The sequence below is a fragment of the Schistocerca americana genome, chromosome 3 (genome assembly GCF_021461395.2).
Source record: "Schistocerca americana isolate TAMUIC-IGC-003095 chromosome 3, iqSchAmer2.1, whole genome shotgun sequence".
NCBI lineage: Eukaryota > Metazoa > Arthropoda > Insecta > Orthoptera > Acrididae > Schistocerca > Schistocerca americana.
The window spans coordinates 650,031,973-650,058,473 of record NC_060121.1 but is presented as its reverse complement, the minus strand read 5'-3'; the positions used below and the strand labels follow the sequence as shown (position 1 = coordinate 650,058,473).

At 39.2% G+C, this 26,501-nt stretch overlaps 1 protein-coding gene across 1 annotated transcript in view; it reads left to right on the top strand.

The window, feature by feature from the left end:
* LOC124606275 (spondin-1) overlaps positions 1 to 26,501 on the top strand; it is a 605,207-nt gene that overhangs the window by 567,561 nt on the left and 11,145 nt on the right. The window contains exon 17 of the mRNA XM_047138254.1: positions 12,920 to 12,976. Coding sequence (XP_046994210.1) covers positions 12,920 to 12,976 — 57 coding nt within the window. The remainder of the gene's footprint in view (positions 1 to 12,919; positions 12,977 to 26,501) is intronic.

The following is a 26,501-nucleotide window of genomic DNA, read 5'->3' as shown; positions in this document are numbered from 1 at the left end:
TCCTTGCCACCTCTCCCCTGCCCTCCATCTAACCTGCAGCACTTCACTATCCACCATCCCCACCATATTATCCCTCCCAGTCCCCACCCCAGCCTCCTCCTTACACCCACCCAGTCGCCACGCCAATCATGCATTGGTGCTGCTGCTCGCATTGCAGTTTCAGTTGCCTGAGACTGCAGTCATGTGTGTGAGTTACATTTGCACTTTAGGTAAACTGTTTATGATGCTTAATATATTGCTTGATAGAATGCAACAAACTGGTCTTAGCCTGCCATGCTGCCAGTTTTTTGGCCATTTGTCAGCAGAGATTCTGACGATTTCAGCTGCCTCCAGTGACAGCTACTACCAGAATGCACTGTATTATGCAGGCCCTGCATGACAGAAATATGCTCTATGTGACCCTTATTAATAGCTTTATCTGGTGGGTGTTCAAACATCTTGTATTTTCACAGGGGTATAATATATGGTTCTTTCAAATGAGTCTCACTTCAGTCTGCTGTATCTTAACGGCTGCACATATGTTATACACTATGGTGTTGACTGAAATCTGGTAGCCTGAATTGTTGAATGCCACTGTGATAGCTGGGGCATCATTGGATGCAATATGTGGTCTTGACCCCAACTTTGTCATTTTTAGCAGTTTCCACTCTCAAGCTGGATGTGGAACAAAGGTAACTCCTTTTCTTCTATCCTTCCACTTTCTGTCTAGTAAGCTATTGTCCAACCTTCTTTCATTTTCACAGTGCCTCTCTACTCTCTTCAGCCAACTATCCCTTAGTCCTCTCTTCAGCCTTCTGCACTCTATGTTCATTTCAAACATAACTTTTGGTATCCTTTGCATTCCCATTCTGTTTACAAGTCTATACTAGCTCGTCATTTAATGTCTCCCTCATTATCATGCTTCTTAGTTTGTCTCATCTTGTTAACTCCTAAGCTGCTCTTGAGGGACTTTATTTCACTCACTTGTATTTTCTTTTGTACAGTGCCTTCATTACCCATGTCCCCACTGCTTACATCACTAATGGGGTGTGACAAATTTTGTGCATCTCCTTCTTGCTTTTTAGGAGCAATTCATTTCTTCAGACGAGACTTTTGATAACTTTTAGAGATTTTTGTACTTCCCACACTTGTTCATTAATTTTTTAATAATATTTTTCCATTTTCCTCTTTTGCATCATCCTGCAGTTACGTGACCCAGTCTTTGGACAGAAAATTATTAGTCTTTAACAAAGGTAAGGAGAAGCAGCATGGAAGCATCACAGAGCATTATGTTAACAGTCATAGATTGGTAGCCACCAATGTGTTGACATGTGGGACACAATAACAGACATGTCAGTGGATTGCGCAGAATGCATAGCAGAGTTCATCAATAAGTGGTTCCTTACAGTGGCAGTGTGTTGCAAGTGGGGAGGTGTCTCCACAACAAGGCAAAGCTCTTTTTATGGCAATGTGATTAGGCAGTGGATTTTAGTGAAACAAATAGGCACTGGAGGCATATAAATAAGTCTATCACTGTGGAAGTCAGCAGTATCACCACAACACCAGAGCAACATCAAACATTGAGACAACTGGGCTCTGCCAGCTGGGTTCGAGATGGGCTGGACCTGCTGTCTGCACTAAGTCCTTCATGAAGCTTAGTGTAACACCTCTGCTGACCTGCCACTTGTGCCTGCCACCTCCGAAGCTGAGTTCCTAGTGGCCAACTTTTGTTCAAGGGCAATGTTTGTAACTAACACACAGCAGCCTCCACATGCTGCTACCTCAGCTGCTTAAAGAGCCAAGGGGCTGTTTCCCGAGTGGGTCACTATCACAGCACAGTACAACGTGCCATTGATGTCAATAGTTATGGCCCAAGGAGGCCATTGGCCCCAGCAGTATGAGGCACCAGCTCAGTAGCACCATGTGGAAGCTGCTTCCTGTTCATCACCCCAGCCACAGACGATGATGAGATTCGCTACACTATGTATCAAAATCTATAACAGTTCTTTGTAACTGTTAACTGTGTTTGCTCAAGACCCTCTCATCTGTCACCACTCACTCTTTGAGCCTGTTGCCACACTATTTAGTGACAGCAGAAGGAGCAACAATACCTACAGTACCTTTATTGAGGGTTGAGTGCAGTTTTTCTGTTCTGTTTCTGTTTGACTGCGAGTGTCATGGCAAGTCAGTGAGTTTTGTCAGGGGTTGAGTTCTGCTTGTAAGTTCAGTGTGTGACAGGTGAATACAGACAATATTTTTGAGGAGGCATAAATATAAATGTTAGTTTTCACCTTGTTAGTATGGGCAATATCGGTGTCATGAGCAAGCAGTGTGGCTCATTGTCTAATAGTGTACAGGGTGTCCCACCTACACCCCATATTATTCCACACACAATAAATAACAAGAGAAATCACAATAATAATGGTGTTAGTTGCATTGCAATATGTCAATTACATCCCAAGAAATTAGAATGTGAAGTTGACACATGAAATGCACTACTATTGCACTTCCTGTGATGCAAGCATGACTTGCACATTGCTCATAATCACGATGTGATTGACATATCATGATGCGACAAACACTGACTTACATATTGCTATGTACATTGTTAGTATGTGGCATGGGAAACATATGGGTGTCCAGTCACCCACAATGTAAACAAGGACACAGTTTCCTTTACATGCTTTATTGAACTTTTCGACAACACTACAATGGACATAATAGTAAGAAAATACCAATAACCACTGGCCAAAGTAAACAAAATTAATGGCTGTCTAAGGGTTGCACAGAGAGATACATGCTATTTCTATATAGTTGTACACCAACTACACAGTGGTACACACCACGTGCAAGACTTGTCACTGAACAGCTTTAATGTCTGTGACATAATTGAACCATTGCAGATGATGCAATGCATACATAAATGTACAGTAGTACCAACAAAACAAACATACATCTTCTCCATAATACACAAAAGGTATGCTGGTGTGCAATCACATGTGTCACAGCCAAAATGCTACAATGTATGTTCTAAGAGATCACCATTTGCTTGGCAACACGGCTGTGCGTGCTCGATCACGGATCCACTCATGGCTGTCAGTGTTTGTGGTGTTACTGCAGTGCATGCAGCGGCAATACAGGCTTTAGTGTTGGGCCATTGTTGTTGGGACATGCTGATACACCACATCTATCACATGTCCCCAGAGAAAGAGTCCATGGGGGTGAGGTCCAGTGACTGTGCTGGAAATCCCTGAATGGGGCTGCCCCTCCAATCCATCAATGTGGAAATTGTTGGTTTAGTGCCTGTAGTGTCATTGGGGCATTGTGCACAGGGCATGCATCATTTTGATACCACATTATTTGAGGAAAATGAAGGGGTAGGTCTTCCATCACTCCAGGTAAGGTACCTCTCAGGAACCACTTGTACTGTCCACCATTAAGAGTGCCATCAATGAAATATGGGCCAATGATGTTATGTCCTACAATGCCACACCATACAATGTCACTCCACTGATGTTGATGTTCAATCCAACGAATCAGGGGTGGATTTTGTGCTGGCAAATAGTGGATATTGTGAAAGTTGACATTTCCATGGTTTGTAAACATGGCCTCATTGATAAACAGTATCCTACAAATAAAGTTAAGGCCTTACCTGAGAACCCATTGACAGTATTCTAGGTGACTGTGGACATCATTGCCATGGAGGTCTTGATGTAGTGCCATGTGATAAGGGTGGTATCTATGCCTGTGCAGAATACGCATCACACTTGTTCACAGATTCCCATCTGTCTCTCCATTTCACATATACTTGCATGAGGATTTATTGCAGCAGCCACCACAACAGCTACCTCTGCTGCTTCATGTGTTATGCCTCTCCTCTGGATCTGCATTTGTGGAGACAACTACCCTGTTGTGAGAAACCTTCTAACAAAATTCACGTAGGTAGGCCAGGTTGAATTACTTCTATTAGGGTACTGCTAGGCATACACCTGTGCCATGTATGTGCCATATTGGTGACTTTCTCAATACAGTAATATCATGCTAACCATTTCCTTGTTAGTGAATACCATGTTAAATGCCTAGAACAAATGACAGGTAAATTAATATCACGATTACAACAGTGATACCCAATACAATGTGCAGTACACCTGTATTTGCTTCTACACAGAACATCCTGCTTCATAGTGAGCCATTCCCACACACAGTGCTGATTATGGCCTGTTCCTGTACACAACTGCAGAGGCAAAGGGTTGACCTGGGCGGTGTAAGGGGCAGTGTACACCAGCCAGTGCTGTTCCATAGTACGTATGAAGATAAATACAACATGCCCAATGGACACCATTATGTACATATCAATGTTTGTGGCAGGAATCCCTATTATTACTTTCAACCATCATGATAACACTGAAAGTAAAAATACATACGTCAATCACATTGTAATTATGAGCAACGTGCGGGTCATGCTTTTTCAGAAGTGCAGTAGTAGTGTGTTTCATTCATTTCATGTGTCTATTTTGTGTTCCATTTTCTCATGTTGTAATTGACTTATTTGCAATGCAACCAGTGCCATTAATGTTGTGATTTCTCATGTTATTGCCTGCACATGGAATAATATGAGATGTTCATTTAAAAAGAAAAGAAAAGAAAAACGTAAGTCCATGTTGAAATTAATATTTGCACATCGTTTAGAATATCTCATACTATTTACTTTTGTGTGCCCTTGCCAAACATTCATACCCATGAAAGCTGTTTGTCAATATCTATTGTGGTTCCAGAGATATTGATACTGAAAACTTTAGGTGAGACACCCTGTATAAGCTGTTAACTATGAGTAGTGATTCAGGATTTGAAGCTAAGTTAAGTTGTTTCAGTGTATGATAATAATGAGTATGAGCAGCCACTCAGGCGAGTGTAATTAAGTTATGAGGAGAAATGTTAGTGTTATGGTTAAGTTTTCTTGTGACTTTATTTTGTCTTATGTGGAGCAGGGAGAATGGCTCATTATTTAAGTGTGTAGGGTAGTGAGATGTGTTAGGACAGTGGTATGTTTTAGGGCTTCTTTTTTTTCTCTCTCATCTGTGATAGTGTAGCTGACAGGAGGTAAATCATGTTGTCATCAGTACTACAAGTAGCAGGGTTGTTGATATCAAAAGGAGCTTTGAGGGAGGGGGTGTTGATAATTTTAAGGGATATAGTAGATAGGTTGCAAGCAGAAAAAGTGGAGTATGATAATAGATTAGACCGCTTGATGCTGAAGTGCAGGACCTTATCACAAAACTCCAAAGTATAGGGAGAACATGTGGAGAGCATGAGCAATGGATGATGGAGAGTGGGTCTCTGGAGGTGAGGAATAGATTGATTCTAGAGAGGACAGAAAGAAACAAAAAAGAGAGAGCAAAGAAGAAGGAGAAAAAGGAAGATGAAAGAAAGAGGAGCAAGCTTGTGGATAATTTACCTATTTCTGCATAATGTCCAACTACTGTTGATGTAGTTAAACCTGTTGAACCTGAGAGGACTAGGACAGAATGTCCTGGTTGGTTAGAAAATTGTTGTGGTGGAGTGATTAAATTAATACTGGATAGTGTCGAAATACAAGCTCCTGGGAATTTGAGCAGGGAGCAGAATAATGACGTTGCAAAAGTTAAGGAAACTAGAGTAGAAGTACCAGCTCTAATATCCAGGGGAATTGGGGATTCTGGGCTAACAGTAATGCCAGCTGGAATGAGTATGGACTGTACAAAAGTAATTAAGGGTGAGGATAGCAGCAGGGTGATTCAAATATCTGCCCTATTTGTTGTAAGGTTATTGTGTTGAGACTGGGGAGGCCTGGGCCAGATGCACAGGGAAGTGCATGTGCCAATGATTTTTGCATCATCTAGGGTGGAACTTCAGATGATTTTGTTGTTATAGATACCACAGGGAATGCACAAGACATTTTTGATAGTTGTGTTGCATGTGTTATGGCTGAAACGAAACACACACATGTATTTCATCAGAAGCAGGGTGAATGGAGGAAAAGAAAGAATGAGGCAAGTTTGTAGAGTGTATGGTCAAGTAGACAGGGCTGAACTGTTGAAGAGTGCATGATGGAGGTTAAGAATTTAGCACAAGTACAAATACTGGATCACAGTCCTGCAGTACAAGCAGCTGGCATGCAAAACAAGCTGTTTAAAGCACAGCTGAAGTCTGATGCATGCAATAAGTATGAAGTGGGGGAGGGGTGCAATGCAAGCCTGCAAGTAAAATTTCTGGCTGAGCATTGTGTGGTAGTTAGCCTTCAACAACAGAGAGCTGTTGCCAGTGTAAAGTTGTCATTAAGTCACATGACAAACCAGTTAAACCAGGAGATTTCACTATCTTCCATAGTGGCGGGAGGATGAATACCTTTGGAACAGATTTTGTGGTCACTAGGAACTGAAACTTGAGGTGATGTGCTTGCAACCAATCAATGAATGGATGTCCATATTAAGATTAAGGGGAAAATTTTTCCAACATTACAATGATAAATGTACATGCACCCACAGAGTAAATCTGTATTGTAATTGTAAACTGTCAAAGCTGCGTTGCTAAAGTACTGGAACTTCAAACACTGATAGAAAGCACCAAAGATGAAATCGTTATAGGTACAGAAAGCTGGCTGAAGCCAGAGATAAATTCTGACCAAATTTTTACAAAGGCACAGACGGTGTTTAGAAAGGATAGATTGCATGCAACTGGTGGTGGTGTGTATGTCGCTGTTAGTAGTAGTTTATCCTGTAGTGAAATAGAAGTGAATAGTTCCTGTGAATTATTAAGGGTGGAGGTTATACTCAACAACTGAACTAGGTTAATAATTAGCTCCTTTTACTGACCTCCTGACTCAGCAGCATTAGTGGCAGAACAACTGAGAGAAAATCTGGAGTACATTTCACATAAATTTCCTCAGCATGCTATAGTCTTAGGTGGAGATTTCTATTTACCAGATATAGACTGGGACACTCAGATGTTTAGGATGGGTGGTAGGGACAGAGCATCGAGTGACATTATACTGAGTGCACTATCCAAAAATTACCTCAAGCAATTAAACAGAGAACCAACTCGTGGAGATAACATCTTGGACCTATTGATAACAAACAGACCCAAACTTTTCGACTCTTTAAGTGCAGAACATGGAATCAGTGATCATAAGGCTGTTGCAGCACTCCTGAATATTGAAGTAAATAGGGATATAAAAAAAGGGAGAAAGGTTTATCTGTTTAGCAAGAGTAATAAGAGGCAGATTTCAGACTACCTAACAGATCAAAACAAAAATTTCTGTTCCAACACTGACAATGTTGAGTGTTTATGGAAAAAGTTCAAGGCAATCGTAAATTGCATTTTAGACAGGTATGTGCCAAGGAAAACTGTGAGGGATGGGAAAAAACCACCGTGGTTCAACAACAAAGTTAGGAAACTACTGCGAAAGCAAAGAGAGCTTCACTGCAAATTTAAACACAGCCAAAACCTCTCAGACAAACAGAAGCTAAACAATGTCAAAGTTAGTGAAAGGAGGGCTATGCGTGAAGCGTTCAGTGAATTCGAAAGTAGAATCCTATGTACCGACTTGAGAGAAAATCCTAGGAAGTTTTGGTCTTACGTTAAATCAGTAAGTGGATCAAAACAGCATATCCAGACACTCTGAGATGATAATGGCATTAAAACAGAGGATGACATGCGCAAAGCTGAAATACTAAACACCTTTTTCCAAAGCTGTTTCACAGAGGCAGACCGCACTGCAGTGCCTTCTCTAAATACTCGCATGAATGAAAAATTGGCTGACATTGAAATAAGTGTCCAAGGAATAGAAAAGCAACTGAAATCACTCAACAGACTAAAGTCCACTGAACCTGACGGGATACAAATTTGATTCTACACAGAGTACGCGAAAGAACTTGCCCACCCTTCTAACAGCCGTGTACCGCAAGTCACTAGAGGAACGGAGGGTTCCAAATGATTGGAAAAGAGCACAGGTAGTTCCAGTTTTCAAGAAGGGTCATCAAGCAGATGCACAAAACTATAGGCCTATATCTCTGACATCGATCTGTTGTAGAATTTTAGAACATGTTTTTTGCTCGCTTATCATGTCATTTCTGGAAACTCAGAATCTACTCTGTAGGAATCAACATGGATTCTGTAAACAGCAATCATGTGAGACCCAACTCACTTTATTTGTTCATGAGACCCAGAAAATATTAGATACAGGCTCCCAGGTAGATGCCATTTTCCTTGACTTCCGGAAGGCGTTCGATACAGTTCCGCACTGTCGCCTGATAAACAAAGTAAGAGCCTACGGAATATCAGACCAGCTGTGTGGCTGGATTGAAGAGTTTTTAGCAAACAGAACACAGCATGTTGTTCTCAATGGAGAGACGTCTACAGACGTTAAAGTAACCTCTGGTGTGCCACAGGGGAGTGTTATGGGACCATTGCTTATCACAATATACATAAATGTCATAGTAGATAGTGTCGGAAGTTCCATGCGGCTTTTTGCGGATGATGCTGTAGTATACAGAGAAGTTGCAGCATTAGAAAATTGCAGCAAAATGCAGGAAGATCTGCAGTGGATAGGCACTTGTTGCAGGGAGTGGCAACTGGCCCTTAACATAGACAAATGTAATGTATTGCAAGTACATAGAAAGAAAGATCCTTTATTGTATGATTATATGATAGCAGAACAAACACTGGTAGCAGTTACTTCTGTAAAATATCTGGGAGTATGCGTATGGAACAATTTGAAGTGGAATGATCATATAAAATTGATTGTTGGTAAGGTGGGTGCCACGTTGAGATTCACTGGAAGAGTCCTTAGAAAATGTAGTCCATCAACAAAGGAGGTGGCTTACAAAACACTCGTTCAACCTATACTTGAGTATTGCTCATCAGTGTGGGATCCGTACCAGGTCAGGTTGACAGAGGAGATAGAGAAGATCCAACAAACAGCGGCGCATTTGATCACAGTGTTATTTGGTAAGCATGATGACGTTTTGGAGATGTTTAGCAAACTCAAGTGGCAGACTCTGCAAGAGAGGTGCTCTGCATTGGGGTGTAGCTTGCTGTCCAGGTTTTGAGAGGGTGTGTTTTTGGATGAGGTATCAAATATATTGCTTCCCCCTACTTATACCTCCCAAGGAGATCACGAATGTAAAATCAGAGAGATTCGATTGTGCACAAAGGCTTTCTGGCAGTCGTTCTTCCCGCGAACCATACGCGGCTGGAACAGGAAAGGGAGGTTATGACAGCGGCACGTAAAGTGCCCTCTGGTACACACTGTTGGGTGGCTTCTGGAGTATAAATGTAGATGTAGATGTATAGGAGGCAGATGAACAACAAAAGGATGAGTTTTATAGCAAGGTAGAACAACTGTATGATCAGGCTCCTAAACATGATGTGAAGATATTAATAGGAGACCTGAATTCAAAAATAGGAAAAGAAGATGCCTTTCAGCCAACCATAGGAAGACATAGCCTCCATGAAATATCAAACGACAATGGACTTAGGGCTGTAGATTTTGCTATAAGCAAAACCATGACTGTTGGCAGTACATGTTTCCCACACAAAAAAAATGTACAAAGAAACATGGATTTCCCCAGATGGACAAACCAGAAATCAGATAGACCATATATTGATTGATCGGAGACACAGATTGGACATGATGGATGTTAGGAGCCAACGTGAAGCTGACTGCAGTTCAGACGACCATCTAGTGAGAATTAAATATACACAAAGGATCTCACTATTGAGTAAACAAAAAGACCACAAACAAAAGAGGTTTCACATTAAGAAACTGAGAAGAATTACAGAGAGCACGTCAGACGAAAGTAAAAGAGGGGATTAAGAATGAGATCGACACATCAAATGAACATATAGAAGTAATGTGGAAACGATGTAAGACTGCAATCCTCAAGGTAGCTGGAGAGGTTTTAGGACATGAACAGGCTCAGAGGAAGGAAGATTGGTTTGAGTAAGGATGTAAGAGAAGAACTGAGGAATGTAATGTAGCACAAATGAAATTATTGCAGAGAAGAACTCGAGCAAATGTGAATGAATATAATGAAAAGCACCATGCAGCAAAGAGGGTCTGCAGACAGAACAAAAGAGCACTAGAAAAGGAAAAACTGGAAGAAATTGAACAGCTAGGAGAAGAGAAGCAAAGTTGTGAAATGTAGCTAAAGATTAAAGAAGGGAAGACCAGGTTCCAAGCCAGAACAAATATGTGTAGAAACAAAGGAGGGGATTTGATAGGGAAGAGTAATAAAATACTTGATAGGTGAACAGAATACTTCCAAGAGTTACTGAACCCAGAAGTAGAAGGGTTAGAATGAGAGGAACTAACTTACTATGGACCAGAGGTTTTAACACCAGAACCTACACTGGGGGAAGTGATGCAAGCCATTAAGAGCTTAAAAAACAATAGGGCGCCTGGAGAAGATCACATACAGGCTGAATTTCTCAAATATGGTGGGGAAATGCTGTGGACAACAATTCATAAAATAATACCTAATATCTGGCAAGAGGAGTGGGAAACAGCTGTAATGTGCCCCATACATAAAAAAGGAGATAAATTAAACTGCCAGAACTATCAAGGAATCTCCCTACTTAATACTACATATAAAGTTTTCTCCAAGATTCTAACCAGCAGGCGTACTCCATATGTGGAAAAGAGAGTTGGAGGCTATTAGAGTGGCTTTAGAAGAAATAGGTCAACAACTGACCAAATATTCACATTGCGCATACTACTTGAAAGATGTTACGAACATCAAATTAACATGTTGTTGTTGTTGTTGTTGTTGTTGTTGTGGTCTTCAGTCCTGAGACTGGTTTGATGCAGCTCTCCATGCTACTCTATCCTGTGCAAGCTTCTTCATCTCCCAATACTTACTGCAACCTACATCCTTCTGAATCTGCTTAGTGTATCCATCTCTTGGTCTCCCTCTACGATTTTTACCCTCCACACTACCCTCCAGTGCTAAATTTGTGATCCCTTGATGCCTCAGAACATGTCCTACCAACTGGTCCCTTCTTCTTGTCGAGTTATGCCACAAACTCTTCTTCTCCCCGATTCTATTCAATACCTCCTCATTAGTTATGTGATCTACCCATCTAATCTTCAGCGTTCTTCTGTAGCACCACATTTCGAAAGCTTCTATTCTCTTCTTGTCCAAACTATTTATTGTCCATGTTTCACTTCCATACATGGATACACTCCATACAAATACTTTCAGAAACGACTTCCTGACACTTAAATCTATACTCGATGTTAACAAATTTCTCTTCTTCAGAAACACTTTCCTTGCCATTGCCAGTCTACATTTTATATCCTTTCTACTTCAACCATTAACGTACACTAGCTTTATATTGACTTTAAACAAGCCTATGATAGCATCTCAAGAGTGGCATTGTGGAGTGTATTGGAAGAGGCTCATATACCTAAGAAGCTCATTAAACTTTCTATGATGACCCTCAGCAAAACCAACTGTAAACTAAAAATACAGGCCGAAATCTCCAGAGAAGTGGAAGTGAAGAAGGGACTTAGACAGGGTGACAATATCTCCTCATTGCTATTCAACCTTTGCCTAGAAAAAGTCATAAGTCATATAGAGTTAAATAAAGGAGGAACCTTCTTAAATCGTTCACTACAGCACCTAGCCTACACTGACGATGTGGCATTACTCGCACAGAACACTGCTGTGCTAGGAGAAGCCTATCAACAACTGGAGAAAGGTGCAAGGGAACTTGACCTGACAGACAATGTTGAAAAGATCAAGTTCATGGCAATGACCAACCAACAAAACCTACTAAATCTCAGGAGAGCCGACAGGGAGTTTGAAAGGGTGAGAGACTTCAAGTACCTTGAGTCGACTATCACTGAGACAAATGTCATTGGCAGTGAGGGGAAAGCCAGAATACCAACAGATAATAGATGCTATGTTGCTGCATTACCCATGCTTAAGAGTTTGCTTCTATCATGGAAATCTAAAATCCTCATTTACAAAACAATTATAAGACCAGTTGTTATGTATGGTACCGAAATGTGGACCATGACTGTAAATGAGGAAAGGATCCTTAGCATTTGGGAGAGGAAGGTGCTACGTAAAATATATGGCCCAATATATGATCAAGGAAGTTGGTGCATTCATACGAATGCAGCAGAACTACAACACCTTTTTGAAGAACCTGACGTTGTCACTACCATTAAAATAAGAATACTGCGGTGGGCAGGGCACATGGTCAGAATGGAAGAAGACAGAGCATGTAAGAGGATTTTTGATAGCAAGGCTGGAGACAGACGGCAGAGGGGATGCCCCAGAAAGAGACGGGTGGATGGAGTTGAAGAAGACATGAAAAAGCTGGGTGTCAGAGGATGGAGACGGAGAGCCATGGATCGGATAGAATGGCAGGATATTGTGATGCAAGCCAAGGCCCTTCGAGGGCTGTAGAGCTGAGGAGTAAGTAAGTAAGTCAGGAAGCATATAAATAGGTCTGGATTTTCAGGCAGTGATCACTTGTCATCACCAGAAGCCAGCAGTGATGCCAGAGAGATGCCAGACAGCAAGATGACTGGACTCCACCAGCTGCAGCCATGGTTTTTAGGCTGTGTTGCACCTGCTGTCTGTACTAAGTCCTTCACAGGGTCAGCTGTTACAACCCTGCTGACTTGGTACCCATGCCTGGTGCCTCAAACACTGAGTTTCTAATGCGACCTGACATCGCCAGCCACTGACTGCAGTAGTTAAGAGTCTTTTAAACACTTAGATGATATGGATAGCTCTGTTTCAGTTAATTATGTATTAGTATTGGTTTATTTTTCTCTATTTTTTCATTTTATAAATCTGACAAAAAATAAATTGTATAAGCTCTTACTATCCATATTTATTATTTTCATTTCTTTCATATAATTTTCATTTTTACTTTACATCTGCAGACCCAACAGAAGTTGATGACAATCCAACATGGGGAGAACCTTATGCTATAGTGACAGGTTGGTGTTGACATAAAGACTGAGAGATGTGATCTCAAAACTACTCTTCATGCACAGTGTGTAGTATCATGCCACATTTATGCTCTTCTAACAACATTAACTTTGCTTGAGCTTAACTTCATTGCATTTAATATTAAAGCGGCCTGCTTTTCATGTTGTGTAAGAAACGGTTAGTGAGATGCAGATTTTATAATACTGGACTAAACCTTTATCTTCTTGCCATCTCCTGTTTATGACAACTGCATCAATTAGAAAATAGAACCTTCTTTCAAATGGAATCCTTCCCTACTTATTATTAACCCATAACATTCAAGTTTGCCTGCATGTATACAAGTGCACGGATTTTAATGAAATGAAATGTAAATGAAATTTATGTAAATAATAGCAAAATATTTGGGAATAATTTAAAGATGCTAGCAATCTCTTAATGAATTTAGCCTACACTAGAGGCCTCTCATTCACAAATATGACTCTTGATCAACAACAATTTTGCACCCTTAGTTCTGCAACAACTAAAGGTTCAAGCAGGCTTCATAATGTTCATGCCCATGTCTTCCACAGTATTGCCTGAAGTTTTCCACCACACCAGTTAACATCAGTTTGTGCAGTTACTATTGCAAAAGATATGAACAAGAACAATCATTATATGAGCATCAAAATGCATAGAGTGAGTTCTGATATTTCATCGGCTGTCAGTAGATCTATGATTTTTACGTACAAAAATGTGAAAAACCAGGTGCAAAAAAGCGCAATATTTTAAATGAAAAAAGAGCTAAGAAAAGTGCATATTCCACAGGTGAAAATTTATTATGTAATGCATGTACAAGTCATTAAATCACTAACTTCCAAAAAGAATTCACTCAAGCACTGAAAAGTCTTCAGAACCGCATCACTGAACACACTGGCTTATCTATTTCTGTCACTTATTCAAAGGACATTCTACATCAGCAGATAAAAGAGATGCTTATTTTATTTTCAGATTGTAACCAATAGTCTTGTTTGCTATCATGTCCTCCTTGTCATGGTTTTCCAATACCTTCAAGCACATATTTTGTCTTTGCCAAAATGGTACACTGTGCTTCTTTCTCCAAATACTACTCCTACAGTTTTCTCTTGGCTGTTATCAGAAATTAGGGACCATGTGTGACAGCTTCTGTTTTGCTGATGGTTGTTCAGCCTTTCTCACAATTGAAGAATCATCTGGTGAAGCATCTAAAAATACAGAGTAACACTATAGCTATTAACCAAGTATTCCTTTTTGTGACTAGAGTTGACAATGGCAAAGAAATTCCTATAATTTGTAGTTTTGTGTTCTGGTAGGAGTTACATAGGGACTTAAAAAAGTAAGTTATACAAGTAATTCCACAATAAGACCATTACGCAACAAGAGTGGCACATTGTCAGAAGAGAATGAATGTTCTAAGTTTCCTGAAGACTCAATCCTGCTCCAGTATGAATAACAGGTGCATCACAGAGTGGAATTGAAATGGCGCAGAAACAGAAAGTACTTGAGTCTACGAGATCCAAAACATCCAAATAGCTCATAGATTCAATATGAAATTCTGACAGTAAATAGACCAAATACTACAACACATTGAGCCACAGTGTGATGACGCCAAAACTTTGACCAATCCACGGAAATGTGGGTGACACTGATCAGAAAGGAAAGACATTGAGCACAGGCCACAATTTTCACGGAATTGAGAAGAATATGTGAGGGTGAAAGAGATTTTCCAGTGATGAGGACGTTCACACAGCAGTTCTCGAATGGCTCTGTGACCAAGGAGTGGATTTTTATTGTCACGAAACTGAATAATTGATAGAATGTTCTGACTATTGTTTACAGAGACTTGGAAACTTATGTTGAAAAATACTGTAATGTATCTGTGTCATGTTAAGTGTAGTGCAGAATTCAATAAAAATTACTAGGCCTGCCCTAATAATATGTTACTTACTTTTTCCAATTCCGTGTCTTTAAGATCCTCTTAATGCAGGATACAAAATCTTTCAATGAACAAGTATTTCTTGTTTAATGACTCCCAAACTCAATGGATAGTATGCACGATGTAGGTCACATGAATTAGGTTACATAACATATATTTGAGATTGAATAATGTAAGTAACAAGTAAGAAATCTGATCTGTAAGCAGCAGACATATTCACTCATATTTTGTCCTGTCAAGCCACAACACAAAATATGCATTGCTCAAGTGATTCATCATAGTTGCACTGTCAGTTCCCCTGGGAAAGGAAGTTAACAAAAAGCATTAGTTTCACTTTTTCTCCTTTCAGGAGTTTCACTAAAATATTGAATACATATTTGTCCTGCATCTCAGTATTTTCATCAAGAATAAAATACAATGTGTCATCACCTATTGCTCACCTGCTTTGTGAAATTTTTTCTTCATACAGAATCCAAATGTATAACTTTCTTCAAGCTACTTACATCTGTGAGTACTTGATACTTGATACATAATTAAGAAAGAAAAGTAATTTGCTAATGAGAGACACTACGGTCACATTGTCATGAATAAGAAAGCAAAATTTTTAAAAAAGAAAAAGAAAGTGTACTTCTCCAGAGACTATTTCATAATGAGGTTGTTGAGCTTGGAGCAGGGAATACCATATGCTAGAGATGCTGGTACTGTATTAGTTATTCTTTTGTAACTTGAAGAGGCCACTGCCTCTTCAATAAATTGCTGCCCCATTATACTGTAGTTCCTTATTCTTGGTATGCATTTTTCCACAAGCTGATGAACTTGAATTTCATTGGTGGCACTCATAAATTGAGATTGCGATGTTACAAATGCTACACCTAACAACAGATCTGTTATCTGGAACAGCATCACCAATGAACAATTTTACCAATGTCACACATTCTCCCAATGCTCATTTTGGATTTCAGCATCTTGGCTAGAGACAAAAAAGAACAATTAACCAAGCAGAAGAGTACCACAAGTCACAAGCCACACTCTCAACTGTATGTGCTTTATAAAACATCCAAGAGCTTCTACTCATGGAATTGTCACAAGACAGGCAGGCTGCAAAAAGCCACACCTGTGACCATTGCTAGAACTGAAGTACTTAAATAGTATACCTAGCTGGGAATGGTCATAATTTTCTAAAGTTACCCACAAAAATAAAGAAGAAGAGCATATTTTGTCATTCTATTTTTGTAATAAATTTACTCACAGTATTACCAGCTTTTCATCAATTTTCTATTACATATCTGATCCACTTTTTTTTCTTTTTTAAAAATTTTGCTTTGTTATTCATAACAATGTGACAGTAGTGTCTCTCATTAGAAAATTACTTTTCTTTCTTCATTATGTATCAAAAAATATTCCCAAGTGTCTTTGCTCTCTTTCTGGGAATGAACAAGAGTTAGAAGATAAGAGTGACATGGGAACAGATCTGCTTTTAGGATTACAAATGCCAAATAGGGTGTTCAATAAGGCAAAGATCCCCAGTAGATATGTATGAGCACTTCAAACAAAGAAGCTAAAATCTAGATCTAATCTCAATAGCATGTGATGATATCCTATGCGCCTGGAGGCATAGTGTCACTTATTTGAAGAGATAATAAAGCAAAAACCCATTCAACTGGAAAGCAACTTAGGAGATAAGTGAACGCTTAACAATATTCTACCCAAAAAGTGTAAATGATGCTTCAAAGACTGTTGATACATATTGCTAACAATTGCTGTGTCATTAGTGTTGATTAAAAATGTTTACTTTCAGTCAGATAATACAAATTTCAGAATAAGTCTCCTTTATAACAATCCACTTGATGTCCAGTGGGGCATATCTGTCTCTCTTACTATTTTTTAACACCAAAAAGGTTGGCAAACTTTTGAAATAATGTATTTCATGAGAAACTCTTTCAGACCTAAATCCAAACATTCTGCTGTGGGTCTCAAACATAGGATAAAAAAGACCTGTCAGGAAAGAATTAAAGGTACAGATGAAAGAGAAAATGCACAAAAGTGCTGACTCTGTAAAAATTGCTGATAAAACCACAGTTAGGAGTTTGTTTTCTTTACATGATTAGTTATTTTCAAGTTTTCAAATAGCAAAAAGAATTAAGGTACAACTCTCAACAGTTCTAGGTCTAACTATCATTGCCAGTCACAATATTCTCAAACTGTTCATGGTTTTTAGCCCATTCAAGACTTTATTAAAGCACCCAGCTACTAGTCCATGAGCTGTTGTGTTCTTTTTATCTATCTTATTAACTTGAAAATCATTTGAATCAGAGACTAGAAGCAAACATTTGTCTGCACTTCACTTTCTCTGCATAGGCATCAAAACAAGATAACGATATCCTGAAGAGAAATTCTATACTGGGCAGTTTCAAGTAAAATCACCCACAATCACAACAGAAATATGAAAAGGCCCATTCTGTTCACCTAGACACAGCAATTAATGTGTGACTGGGGAAAAAACTGAATTGTTCCAGTTCCGGTAGTCACTCAAATTCTCAGTAATTGTGTGCAGTGTCTTATTATTGTGATTTTATTACAGCCGGTGGCATAATGAATAATTAACAGGATTTATTTATTTATTCTCTAAAGACTAATTAATGTGATATCAAATTTGTCTACATGCATTAGACACATGAGTGATCCATAAATAAAAACATAAAATACATACCCATTTTAAACATTATTACATAATCTACAGAATGCAAATTTTTTAACATAAAGTGGACAGACAGATAGATGGACAGGTGCATATGTATGCCTCCTGGCCATGGTACCACTCCAAATGCAGCTAGACTCCTAGTCTCTGACCAGTGGTGTGGGATGGCACAGTATGCTGGGGAAGTTTATTATTTGTTCTCAGATAGCAGGGGCAGATGTGAAGGGGTTACGGTGTGGTTGGCGCATAACATAGCTATCCTCCTTTGTGATGGTCAGGTGTGGTCGATCTCATGTTCCAAGCAGTCCAGCATCAGACCTCTGTCACATCTCAATGCCCCACAAATCTGTGTACTGCATCATTCAACAAGCTGGCCAAATAAAACACCTTGCAAACTCTGTCAGCTGCTGATAAAGCTGTTTGCGCATGCATGGTGCATCTCCATGTCCTTCACGTTGATCACTGAAAATCTGAATGTGTTCGCACACATTAAATACCCTACTATGCTTTGTAAAAACAATAAACATGAACGACACTAATGCACTCTGGTGGCTGTTCTACCTTTCGCAGGGAATTGCAACCTTAGTCTTTTATATAGTTGCCAATCATGTGTATGAAGTTATATGTTCATATGACATTGTGTCTCTTCTAAGAGCTCTATGTTTTTTGTCAGGCAGTGAGCGAGTGAGTGAGGTAACTCACCCACAAGGAAAACAAAGAATTCACATGTTGGATTCCACGAAAGTAAGCATGTTCTATGCCATGTATATGAAGACAGTTTATTGACCCCTCTTCTATGCTGAGAGAACTGTCAATGATATCACCTATCTGAATATGCTAGATTCGTGGTACATGTCTCAACTTGAAACTGATAGCAGGGATTTGATCTTTCAACAAGATAGCACTCCTCCATATTTCCCCAGTTGTGTATGAGATTACTTAAAAGAGACATCATCACATCACTGGATAGGCCATGTTGTGGCCACTGACCTGGCACTATCAAGTGGCCACCATGGTTGCCAGCCTTGCAATTTTTTGTTGTGGTGTTACATCAAGGATACCGGTTATATTTCCAGTTCTACCACAGAACCTCAAAGCCTTGCAACACTGCATTGCAGAAGCTGTTCTTATTTCTGATACACTAAATTGGGTATGGGCAGAAATGAACTACCAATGAGATTTGTGCCATGTGGCAAAGTGGTAAACTAAGTGAAATAATTTTCTATGATCATTTTTCTTCTATGGCTTTGACCCAGAATCCTTGACTGTTAAAATATAATCTTATATTTATTCATTCAACTCTGCTTGACCATCATTGACTTTTCAGAATTTCTGTACTTGAGTTGACATTGATAGTCAACACAGAGATCACCAAGAGTCCATATAGACTGCCCAACATAACTGTAGCCACACTCATAAGGAATACAATAAAACAAATCATGAGGAAGCAAGATGTTGGCCAGTATTGATATACATAGTGTTCATTCAAAAAAAAGTGAAAATTATACTGATAAAACAGTGTGTGTGCGAACTGTAGTGATGAAATCAGAAAGTTAAATGATCATGTAAGTAGTCTGCAACTAACCGTTAATATTCTGATGGGAACTACGGAAGCTTACATCTGAAAAGTGAGAACCGACAGCAAACTTGCCACACAGTAACCTCATATTCCAGGCAAAGTGAAAAACAAAGTGCCACATTCTCAATGAAGCTTATTAAATGAACCTAATATCGTGTTCGCAAGCAGATTCAGTGTGCAATCAACTGTGCAAGATAAGAAACATTGTGCATGTGATAAAACTCATTTGCGAGCTGATTGTGAAACTACAAATACGTGGCGTGGTATGTCCAAAAGAATGCTTAACAGCTCAATTTCTATTATGAAAGAAAAAGAGTCTGAAAGACTTAAACACTTGCATGACTTAAATATCAAGTGTTTGTCTGGCACTGATACTAAATGTTTTGACTATAACTCTGGTGCCCCTGCTAAACATGCAAAGAAACCTTGATGAAAAAAAATAGTTGCTATGACAAACATTCATGGTCAAGGATTTGCTCGCCTACTGAACAGTCAATCCAGTGTACAAACAATGGCTTACATAAAGCCAGGTGCTTCTATGTCGGAAGTTTGCAAGCATGTACAGTCCACAGACGTTGCTGACTTATCCTCTGAAGACTTTGTTGTGCTATTTGGTGGGTCAAATGACATGTACAAAAACGAAACTCACAAAGCAAAACAAGAACTAAAAAGTTGCTTAGTACAGCTGACACACACAGATGTTTTAGTGCTGAACATCCCACATTGGTATGACTTACCACCTTGGTCATGTGTAAATAAAGAAATAATCAACGCTAACCAACAAATTTCATTCCTTTGCAGGCATTTCAGAAATGTACAACTCATAAATGTTAACAATATTGGGTGCAGATTCCACACATTGCACATTAACAACATGGGGAAAAAACTGTTTGTCGAAAAAATTAAATAAATTATCAAGAAGAGGCATCAAACACTCAAAAGCAAAATCATCCTGGATTGGCCCCCCAATATTCAAAGGAAACAATGCCAGCAAGACCTCAGTGACCAACAACAACAAAAGAAGAAACAAGATGCCTCCAATATTCAGTCACAGCAACAACAGTGAATGCAGTAACAGCTCCACCAATTGCAGACCCAGCTCTAACACCAGCAGCAAAATCACCAACAGTAGTAGCATCAGCAGCAGAATCAACAACTGGAGCAGCTGAACAACCAATAGTGGAGCAGGCACAGAAGAAAATTCTGTAGCAGATGACAACAGAAAAATAAGTGCATTAGGGAAAAGAAAAGCAGTACTTCTGGTACACCTGGATGATTTTTTATTGACAAGATAAAGCTAAATGATCAATTAAATAAGCCAAAGATTTAAAAAGTCTTTTAATTCATGCTGATTCATCAAAAATGTCCAATCATTGCAAAACAAATTAAGTGAACTTGAGATTTTATTTACTGATGAGTTAAAAAATGCTTCTGTAATGTGTATAACTGAACACTAGCTGCCTAAAGATGCAGTATCAGTCTCAAAACTTGCAGCCTTCAATCTGTCATCATCATTCTCTAGAATAACATCTAGTCATGGAGGGTTATGTATATTTGTCAAAACTGGTCTTGGGGACTGATGACCTCAGATGTTAAGTCCCATAGTGCTTACAGCCTCCGAACCATTTGAACCAAAACTGGTGTTGATTATTGTAACATAAAACCCATTGAACTGTTAGCTGAAGAGAAAGTTTTTGAAGTATCTGCAGTTGAACTTTCCGCATTAAAATTAATAATCATCTGTATATATAGGAGCCATGATGGGAACTTAAATGATTTCTGCCATCAACTAGAAGCAGCTTTAAATACTATAAAAAACTTCAACAAAACAGTGCTCATATGTGGAGATTTTTATTTATTTATTTGTTTATTTATTGTTCCATGGGACCAAATTAAGGAGAAGTCTCCATGGTCATGGAACGAGTCAATACATGAAATTATAACACGATAGTAGAAACAGATAAAATGAAATATAAGAAATGTATTCAGGTGACAATTCGTAAGTTTAAATAAAGAAAATCAACAATGTAACACTGGAATCTGCTTAATTTTTCAGCTCTTCCAGGAGCTCCTCGACAGAATAGAAGGTGTGAGCCATGAGGAAACTCATCAGTTTACACTCAATATTGCGGAGAATTACCTTCTGCTTCTGCTTTCTGTTCTTAAAGTAAAAGGCGAACCAAGTGTAAGCTACTCCCTTTACTCCATAATGGTCCAACTTCTGCAGTAATATTTTGTGGTCAACACAGTCAAAAGCCTTTGTCAAATCAAAGAAAACACCTAGCATTTGCAACCTTTTATTTAATCCATCCACAACCTCACAGAGAAAAGAGAATATAGCATTTTCAGTTGTTAAGCCATTTCTAAAACCAAACTGTACATTTGACATCAAATTATGTGAATTCAAATGCTCCAGTAACCTTGTATATACAACATTCTCAATAACTTTAGCAAACACTGATGGCATAGAAATAGGTCTATAATTGTCAACATTATCCCTGTCTCCCTTTTTATAAAGTGGCTTCACTACCAAGTACTTTAATTGGTCAGGAAACTGACCACTCCTAAAGGAAAAGTTACAGATATGGCTAAGTACTGGGCTAACATACATAGAACAATACTTCAGTATTCTGCTAGATACCCCGTCATATGAATGAGAGTTCTTGGTCTTTAGTGATTTAATTATTAACTCAATCTCCCTCTTGACAGTATCATGGAGGAGCATTTCAGGTAACAGTCTCGGAACACTTTTTTCTACGAGCGCTATATGATTCCCTGTTGGGACTAGGTTTCTATTTAGTTCACGTGCTATATTCAGAAAGTGATTATTAAATACTGTACATATATGCGACTTATCAGTAACACGGACATTCCCACTACGCACTGATTCTATATCCTCGACCTGTCTCTGCAGACCAGCCACTTCCTTTATGACTGACCATATGATTTTAATTTTATCCTGAGATTTAGCTATTCTATCTGCATACCACATACGTTTTGCCTTCCTAATAACTTTTTAAGCACCTTACAATACTGTTTGTAATGGGCTGCTGCATTTAGATTTTGACTGTTTCTAACGTTTTGATATAATTGCCACTTTGTTCTACAGGATATTCTTATCCCTCTAGTCAGCCACCCAGGCTGCTGTTTGTGCTAGTACCCTGTTTCGAGTGTTCTAACAGAAAGCAGCTTTCAAAGAGCAGGAGAAAAGTCTTGAGGAAAGCATTATATTAACTCGTCTACTGTATCAGCACTATAAACATCTTGCCACTCTTGTTCCTTGATAAGGTTTACAAAGGTCTCTATAGTCACTGGATCAGCTTTCCTAAAAAGTTGATAACTATATTTAACATGTGTTGCAGCACAAAAATCTTTTAGAGTTAAAACTTGTGCATTACGATCTGAAAGGCCATTCACCTTTTTGCTAACAGAATGCCCTTCTAGTAACGAGGAATGAACAAAAATGTTGTCTATGGTTGTTCTACTCTTCCCTTGCACTGTCATTGGAAAGAATACAGTTTGCATAAGATTATATGAATTAAGGAGGTCTACCAGCATCCTTTTCCTTGCACAGTCACTTATACATTTAATATTGAAGTCACCACATATAACTAACTTTTTGTATTTCCTATAAAGTGAACCAAGAACCTCCTCTAGCTTTAGCAAAAATGTTGTGAAATCGGAGTCTGGGGATCTATAAATAACAACAGTTAGAAGTTTAACTCCACTAAATTTAACCACACCTGCACAGCATTCAAACACCTTTTCAGTGCAGTACTTTGAAACATCAATTGACTCAAATGGAATACTGTTTTTCACATACATGGCTACTCCCCCACACCACGAAGAGCTCCTAGAAAAGCTGCCAGCCAACCTGTATCCTGGTAAAGGAAGCCTCTGAATTATCTCCTTATTTAAGAAGTGTTCAGATATACCAATAATTTCAGAGTCAACATCTATAAGCAGTTCACTAGCTTTATCTCTAATCCCTTGTATATTTTGATGAAATATACTAATTCCCTCATTACTCGGATACCTAAGCTTTGTTGAAAATGGTTTTTTGTTAGAGAGACTTCCCTTAAGCAGGAATACCTATCAGCTGACTTCAATCTAGAAAAGGTGCAGCTCTAACACCCACTAGTACAGGAATTTTCCCATGAGTGATCCCACCACCCCCATCTATGCTGTCACCTATAAGATTAGCCAACCTCCCCTTTCCATACCTGCTGAGGTGCAGGTCATGTCTAGTGAAACCCATCCTGCTGATAGACTCCACCGACACCACTGAAATGTGACTCATGCCTTCTGTCATCAGTGCACCCCCAAGTCTCATGTTATTACGCTTGATGGCTGTATTAAGATGAGGCCGATCGTGACGCTGAAACAGTCCCACGAAATGCACATTCGTGTTGCCAGTCTGAGTGGCTATCTTTTCCAGGTCACCATCTATGTCATACTCCCCATCCCTATCAATACTATTACCAGCCCCACCCACAATCACTACCTGATCCTCTTTAGTAAAATCTCTACATAACACCACTATGTTAACAGTCACCTGAGACAATCCTGCATTAGGCTTCACAATGCTGGTGACCTGGTACTCACTCCCCAACACTTCCTGCAACTGCTGGCCTACACCTCTACCATGAGAACTACCTAACAGCACAACCTTCTTCTTTCTCTTAGACTTTGCAGCTGTCCTAGCCACCGTAACTGCTGAGGTCTGCTACATACTTCCTACGTCTTCAGCTACTAGAGATTCCTCTCCACTAGACTCTGACAGTTGGTCATATCTATTGCAAACACCAATAGTAAAACTATCTGAAAATCTCCTTCTCCTAGCAGATCTCTTGCCAACAGCCAGCTTCCATTCCCCAACCCCCTTCTCCCTCCTCATCCTATCTAGCTCCTCCTGTAGGGCACAGATCTTACGCTCCTGCTCCTCTATCAACTTACTCTTGCTACATAACCTGCAGTTCCAGAAGAGAATCTCACCAGAATGCCCACTGGCTACCCCACTGCATTCCCCCCAGTGAAAATACTTCGAACAAGTCTCACAGTGCAATCCACTACTCACGAACCTACGGCAAAGCCCACACTTCTCACTCATGGTAAAATTTTACAGTTATCGAAACAAGAAAACTACTTTATCTAAGTTCTGCTACTACAATAAGAAGTTGTTAAAAAAACTGACTACTATAATCACAGACTTACTCTACAGGGGAAGTAGCTACTATTATTAACAGTATTAATCAATAGCAAATGAGAATATATCAAAAGACTAACACAGAAGGTAACGAAACTGAAAACAGTTCCCAAAAATTTCTTCTGAAAGTATTTCGCCAGATAACACCAAGAACACCAGTTGAAGATTACTAAAGTTCCTAAACAAACCACTATACACAAACAATTAATTAGTACTTAACTTTCGATGCAGCGCTAAAGCTGCAACTGGTCAGCACGGAATGTAAACACTCACAAATATCAGGTCACAATGCAAGAAAGGTGGAGGTGAATGAAGAAACCACTAATAAGTCACTTATATAGTAAATATTATCACAAAAACCATTAAAATATGTATCTGAAACCTAAAAATATATGAAAACTTAGAGAGCGATCTCACATGCAGTCACGCACTTATGACGTCACACCAAGAGTCAAGAAACCAAAGGACCAGCAAAGTTTAATGGCCCTACTGGAAACATATAACATAAAAGCTACCACAGATTCTCCTACAAGAGTTACACCAATAACAAGCTCAACAACTGAGCAGATATTAATAAACACAAATGTAAATCACAAATTCTGCACCAGATATCTTAATGCTGGCTTCAGTGATCACTATGCACAGTTTATTGTGCTTATACAGTATAGTAGGAGAAAACATGATTAAAATTGTAGATAATTTGGAGATATACAGGGTGCAAAATTGTACAACACTGAGCTGACATGCCTGGCTGTGACAATGACTACAACCCAGTCGGGCATCTAATCCAACTTAGCTTGGATGACAGATACCAGCAAGTCATTCAAAACTCCTCCCAATCTATGATGTGTGTTCAAAAAATATTGGGAATTTTGTTGCTTGGAAAGAATTATACTTATTCTTGTTCATAAATGTTACACCCTTAAAAATAGTCACCAATAGGTATCTCTCCAAGGGAAGGTTCCTCCAACAATCTTTTTTTAACTGAAACTTCCTGGCAGGTTAAAACTGTGTGCCAGACCGAGACTCGAACTCGGGACCTTTGCCTTTCGTGGGCAAGTGTTCTGCCATCTGAGCTACCCAAGCATGACTCATGCCCCGTCTGCACAGCTTTACTTCTGCCAGTACCTTGTCTCCTTCCAAACTTTACAGAAGCTCTCCTTGCCCATGAAAGGCAAAGGTCCCGAGTTCGAGTCTCGGTCTGGCACACAGTTTTAATCTGCCAGGAAGTTTCACATCAGCGCACACTCTGCTGCAGAGTGGAAATCTCATTCTGAATCTTTTTTATCTTAAAGGAGTTCTTCTCATTGATTTTGTCCATTATCATCATACTGTGAACATTGCCAACTTTGAGACCAAACAAAATGTTCAATCATTAGAAAACATGCACATTTCCAATCTGGGATGTGATCATGCTTCATGACAATGCATGACAGCACACACCTGTCTGAACTCAACAGAAAAAAAAAACAAGAAATGTTCTGGAACACACTAGAAAATCCACCCTGTAGTCCAGGCTTATTGCCCTGCAAATTTAATTTGTTTGAACCACTAGATGAAGGAATTGGAGGACACAGATTTGGCAATGATGGTGCTGCCAAAGTGTTCATGCATAACTGGCTGCTGACATAGCTATGTTCATTTTATGAAACTGGGCTCAAGAAACTTCCTATTCACTGGAAAAATGTATTTCCCATTCAGAAGACTATACAGAAATCAGTTCATCAGTATGAATTTTTCTGAAGCTTAAATAAACTTGCAAAATAATTCCAGTTTATATTTGATTTACCCTTGTATATACTTACGCCAGCACTTTTTCCGATCCTCTGAACACTTCTGTAACTTGCAACAAAATAACAAAGAGAATATAATGGGAAAATATATATATATACATTAACATTCATTTCCTGTAATGGATAATATTATCCTGTTTCATTTGCTGAGCTCCCATTGTTCAGTTGCAGAGGGAAGCTGACAGAAAAATGGAAAAGTATTGGGAATGTGAATGACAAAGTATCAGTGCCACAATCATTCTAGTATCATATACACACATCCCCATTCTTCTGTCAGCATCCCTCTGAAATTAAACAATGACCACA